Source organism: Camelus bactrianus, chromosome 3 (genome assembly GCF_048773025.1).
Source record: "Camelus bactrianus isolate YW-2024 breed Bactrian camel chromosome 3, ASM4877302v1, whole genome shotgun sequence".
NCBI classification, from domain to species: domain Eukaryota; kingdom Metazoa; phylum Chordata; class Mammalia; order Artiodactyla; family Camelidae; genus Camelus; species Camelus bactrianus.
Window position 1 is genome coordinate 100,430,265 of NC_133541.1, and position 5,836 is coordinate 100,436,100.

Consider the following 5,836-nt stretch of genomic DNA (forward strand, 5'->3'; position numbering starts at 1 on the left):
AGACTGAAGATAGTGAGTAGCAGAACTAGGATTCTAATTTAGAAATTTTGGATCCAGAATCCATGTTCATAACCACTATGAAATGCTGCTTCCTAGGTATAAGATGTCCTTTCTAGGTATTTCTATATGACTATTTACCTATGCACACATTGTTACTTTTTAATTACTTGCCTGCCAAATTTTCTAGCCTGTGAGCTCCATCAAGACAACGTCATGTCCTTACGTGTGTATTTTTTTAAATATACAAGTGAAAAAGTAAAGACATTACTTATAATTGACTGAAATCTACAAGTATTTACAAGAGTGTAGGGGAGAATATATTTGCTATTATTCAAGAAATGGCCTGAATAAAATATCATTTCCTCATTTCAGGACACGCTAATGATTTCTTCTTGTCAGACATTCAAAATAATGATAATTAAATGCACTGTGTGAACCTTGTCTGGATGCTGATTCAAACAAACAAAAATATTTTGGAGAATACCAAACACAGACTGAGTATAAATTATAACCAGGAATTACTGCTAAATTTGTTGATTGTGATAGCATATAATGTATATTTTTAAGTCCTTATCTATTAGAGATACTTAGTGAAGTATTTAGAAGTAAAAATACATGATGTCTGGAATTCGCTTTAAAACACTCCAGATGTATTTATGAATTACTTGTTCAAAGAGAAATAAAATTACTGAAAAAAATTCATAGAGACACATGGTGGCGCTGCAGGATAGGATGAAAACTGCTTCTACGACACTGTGGGCTCCATTATTCAGGGGAACAGAAAACATCTAACCGACAGAGAAGAGAGCTTCACCTACAGAATGTAACCTTCCAGGAGTTTCCAACTTAAAAAAATATCAGAGCTTCAGCTTGCAAATTAGAGCGGAACTTAAATTTTTCCACAAAAGAGGTTTCCTGAAAGAACCATGGAGACCAGAGAAGCATTCGTTCTATGGAAAAGGCAAGTCCTGATTCTCTTTGTTTTGCTGGGATTGTCTCAGGCGGGTCCTGAGTTAGTGCGCTATTCTGTAGCAGAGGAAACAGAAATTGGCTATTTTGTGGCCAATTTGGCAAGGGATCTGGGGCTTGAGGTGGAGGAGCTCTCCTCACGGGAGGCCAGGGTAGTATCTGATGATAATGAAAAGCATTTGCACCTCGATTTGCTAACTGGGGATTTGCTCCTAAGTGGGAAATTGGACCGGGAAGAGCTGTGTGGCTCCAAGGAGCCCTGTGTGCTACATTTTCAGATGGTACTGGAAAACCCTTTACAGTTTTTTCGGGCTGAGCTGCATATCAAAGATATAAATGATCACTCCCCTACGTTTCTTGACAAGGAAATACTTATTAAAATATCAGAAAGTACCACTACTGGAACCACATTCCAAATGGAGAGTGCCCAAGATTTGGATATAGGAAGCAATGGTCTCCAAAACTACACAATTGTCCCTAATTCTCATTTCTACATAAAAATTCGAGACAATGAAGATGGAAAGATATACCCAGAACTGGTCCTGCACAGAGCATTAGATCATGAGGAGGAGCCTGAGCTCAGATTAACACTTGTAGCACTGGATGGTGGATCCCCACCCAGGTCTGGGACAACTTTGGTTCTCATCAAAGTCTTGGACATCAATGACAATGCCCCAGAGTTTCCTCAGAGACTCTATGAGGTGCAGGTCCTGGAGGACACACCTGTTGGCTCTTGGATTATCACCACCTCTGCTAAGGATTTGGATGCAGGAAATTATGGGAAAATATCTTACACATTTGTGCATGCAGCAGAAGATATTCGTAAAACATTTGAAATCAATCCAGTATCTGGGGAAGTTCATTTGAGATCACGCCTGGATTTTGAAGTAATACAGTCCTACACGATAAAAATTCAGGCAACAGATGGTGGGGGTCTTTCGGAAGAATGCACTCTTCTGGTTACAGTAATAGATATAAATGACAATCCACCAGAAGTGATCATGTCATCAATTACAAAAATAATTCCAGAGAACGCCTCAGAGACCCTTGTGGCTCTTTTTAGTGTCCGAGACCAAGATGCTGGTGAAAATGGAAGGATCGTTTGCTCTATTCAAGATGACCTCCCTTTTTTTCTGAAACCGACCTTCAAGAACTTTTACACTCTAGTTTCAGAAAAAGCACTAGACAGAGAGGAAAAAGCTGAGTACAACATCACCATCACCGTCACAGACATGGGGACTCCCAGGCTGAAAACCCAGCACAACATAACAGTGCTGGTGTCCGACGTCAACGACAACGCCCCCGCCTTCACCCAGGCCTCCTACACCCTGCGGGTCCGCGAGAACAACAGCCCCGCCCTGCACATCGGCACCGTCAGCGCCACAGACACAGACGCCGGCGCCAACGCCCAGGTCACCTACTCGCTGCTGCCGCCCGCCGACCCGCACGTGCCCCTGGCCTCCCTCGTGTCCATCAACGCCGACAACGGCCACCTGTTCGCCCTGCGGTCCCTGGACTACGAGGCCCTGCGCGCCTTCGAGTTCCGCGTGGGCGCCGCCGACCGCGGCTCGCCGCCGCTGAGCAGCCAGGCGCTGGTGCGCGTGCTCGTGGAGGACGACAACGACAACGCGCCCTTCGTGCTGTACCCGCTGCAGAACACCTCGGCGCCCTGCACCGAGCTGCTGCCCAGGGCGGCCGAGCCGGGCTACCTGGTGACCAAGGTGGTGGCGGTGGACGGCGACGCGGGCCAGAACGCCTGGCTGTCGTACCAGCTGCTCAAGGCCACGGAGCCCGGGCTGTTCGGCGTGTGGGCGCACAACGGCGAGGTGCGCACGGCCAGGCCGCTGAGCGAGCGCGACGCGGCCAGGCACAGGCTGCTGGTGCTGGTCAAGGACAATGGCGAGCCGCCGCTGTCGGCCAGCGTCACGCTGCACGTGCTGCTGGTGGACGGCTTCTCGCAGCCCCACCTGCCGCCCCCGGAAGCGGAAGCGGAGGCGGCGGCCGCGGCGCCGGCCGACCCGCTCACCGTCTACCTGGTGGTGGCCTTGGCGTCCGTGTCGTCGCTCTTCCTCTTCTCGGTGCTGGTGTTCGTGGTGGTGCGGCTGTGCGGGCGGGGCGGGGCTGCGCGGGCGGGTCGCTGCTCGGTGCCCGAGGGCCCCTTCCCGGGCCACCTGGTGGACGTCAGCGGCACCGGCACCCTGTCCCACAGCTACCAGTATGAGGTGTGTCTGACGGGAGATTCAGGGACCAGCGAGTTCAAGTTCCTGAAGCCAATTATCCCTAACCCTGCAGCCCAAGACACCGGTAGGCATACAGGGGAAAAAGAGAACTTTAGGATTAGCTTTGGATTCAATGATAAATAAAATAATTTATTTTGAACTTACAATCTTTGTTATTCTTGGCAAACTGCAGATCTTTTTTGTCAATCTGTAATAGGTCTTAGGTTGTACTGTAGTTGCATATATTATCATTTCTCATGTTCCCTCACAGTTGCTTTAACAATCTTTATTGGTGGCTATAATGACACGGGGAAATCACCTATCTTCTACTTTTTCACTTATTTGGTCAAAATATTATATTAATAGGGGTATTACTAATATTTGTGTGATTTTTTGGCGGCATTGTTATGCAAAACGATGTTATTATTTGGAGGTACAAACTGGAGTAGTAAGAGGGAATGCCACAGTATGTGTAATTCACTTATAGACATTTCATCAAAGCATAGATAAAGCAAAATTAAAAATGCTGTTGAATCTGGGTGTAAAGTATATTGGATTTTTTGCATTCTTTTTTTATTGAATTATAGTCAGTTTACAATGATGTGTCAGTTTCTGGTGTACAGCATAATGTTTCTACCATATATATACACATATGTAAGTTTAAAGTATAATGGATTTTATTGCACTATTACCTTTAAAAATTTTCATCATAAAAGATAAAAGTGCTACCTCTCCATATTCACTAGTAGGGTAACTTATTTGCTTTTTGTTACATAATGGTTTTCAAGAATTCACTTTATGACAAAATAAAAGTGACCCCATTGAAAATTACTGATTTCTTAAGTAATTTTCCTTTTTTGTTGTCATTGATGCTGTTTTGGGGCAGGAGTCTTACAATGTTCTGGGATTTGATATTGCTATTCTTGTTTTCTTTTATTATACCACATTTGCTAGTTTAAATTTGTATTATTCTATATTGTTTATTATGTAACTAGTAGGTATCATCCTGAGTAAAATACTCCTCCATCAGAAGAGTAAAGATAAAAACTTCTTAAGAAATTGAAATGAAAATTCAAACTGTTAAAGAAATAAATTAGGTTCACTTTTCTATTTATTTTTCAAAGTAAATATAAAAAATCCTTAATACTTTGTGACATCTCCCACATATCCACAAATAATGAATGGATCTGTATTAGTGATTTATAAATGCCTCATAGTGTTCCAAATTATGTCTCCAATCTATAAGTGGACAGACAGTTCAACAGAAATTTTGGTAACTGGAATGTAGTGTGGATAGAGCCAGTGTGCATACACATTTTTGTAATTTCTCTCATAAAAAATTTATAGGCTAAATGAAGTAGTAAAATGCAGTTTTGCTTGATATTGTGAAATGGGTGAAAGAAACTCCAATTTCCCTAAGAATTTTTTTTCTTTGCTTCATGCGATTTTTACTGGTTTTGTCTTGCAACAGCTATTGACTAGTTGTGAGAATTTTATTTAAATAGACATTTAGTGAAAAAGAATGTTTGGGCCCTCTTTATCTGTCAGTCATAAGAAGCAAATCTTATGCTGCTTATGCATAAGAATCAGTAGATGAGTACAAAATATCCTATTTGAATAATTTGGGAACAAACTTGTAGACTACCAGATAGAATAGACTCCACAGTCAGATCCTTTTGTATAAGAAAGCATGGTCATGGTTGAAGAGGTATCAAAATCACTGGCAGGTGGGGTTGGGACAGACTGATTACTTAGCAATGTTACTGGGAAAATTGGATTCCTTTATAAAGATACAAAATTCTTATCTCATGCCACATAAAAATAAATTATATGGATTTAAGAGGTGAATTTGAAATATTTTAGTTGGAAAAATTGTGATAAATCTCAGTAAAAATATCTTTATGACTTTAGTATTGGTTTCAGTTTCTTAAACAAGGCTTTATAAGTGCAAATAATAAAGATAAAAATTGACAAATAGTACTACCTCAAAACTAGAGGATAGTCCAGTCAAGCTAGCAGATGACAGACAGGAGGTGCTACTTGCAGCATTATAACTGAGAAGGATGAATATTTAGATTATTCAAATAACTCTTGGAGATCAGCAAAAATCAAGAAGTCAGGAGAGCCAATAGGATTTTTTTAAAAGGACAAAAAGGAAAGGTAATTCAAAAAGGAAAGGTAATTCAAAAAGGGGGAAAATAGAATGTCTGAAAAAAACATGAAATGATGGTCAAACTCATTAGTTGGTGATACACAAGATAAAATAAGACACCAGTTTATACCCATAGAATTAGTAAAGATGAGAAATTTGGATAAAATCAAGTGGACCCAAAGGAAATTGCATATACAAACCATTTTGAGGGAGTTTCAGTAGTATTTAGTATGTACATATCCTGTAACCCAGCAATTCTACTTCTTACACATATGCATGAGAATGCTCATCTTGGGAAAACAGAGAATAGGAGTCTATGTATAGATTCATTGGTAAAGCAATTGATAAATGTGAAAACAGGTCTGTGAAGGACTACTATGCAGTGATCAAAAGGAGTGAACTAGGTGTACAACCACATGGATAAATTCCAAATGTTTAAAAGGAAGAAAGAGACTGAGATTTATAGTACAGTGCCTATATATATCCATAAAATGCA

General features: G+C 41.4%; 1 protein-coding gene across 1 annotated transcript; it reads left to right on the plus strand.

Moving 5' to 3' along the window:
• Window positions 1–723: 723 nt before the first annotated feature.
• LOC105065454 (protocadherin beta-14) lies at window positions 724–5,093 on the plus strand. The gene has a single exon (XM_074360824.1). The coding sequence runs from the start codon at window positions 927–929 to the stop codon at window positions 3,330–3,332; it is 2,406 nt and encodes an 801-aa protein (XP_074216925.1). The 5' UTR covers window positions 724–926; the 3' UTR covers window positions 3,333–5,093.
• Window positions 5,094–5,836: the final 743 nt, after the last annotated feature.

Excerpts from the sequence above, each read along its gene's own strand:
- LOC105065454 (XM_074360824.1), top strand. The coding sequence starts at position 927 with ATGGAGACCAGAGAAGCATTCGTTCTATGGAAAAGGCAAGTCCTGATT.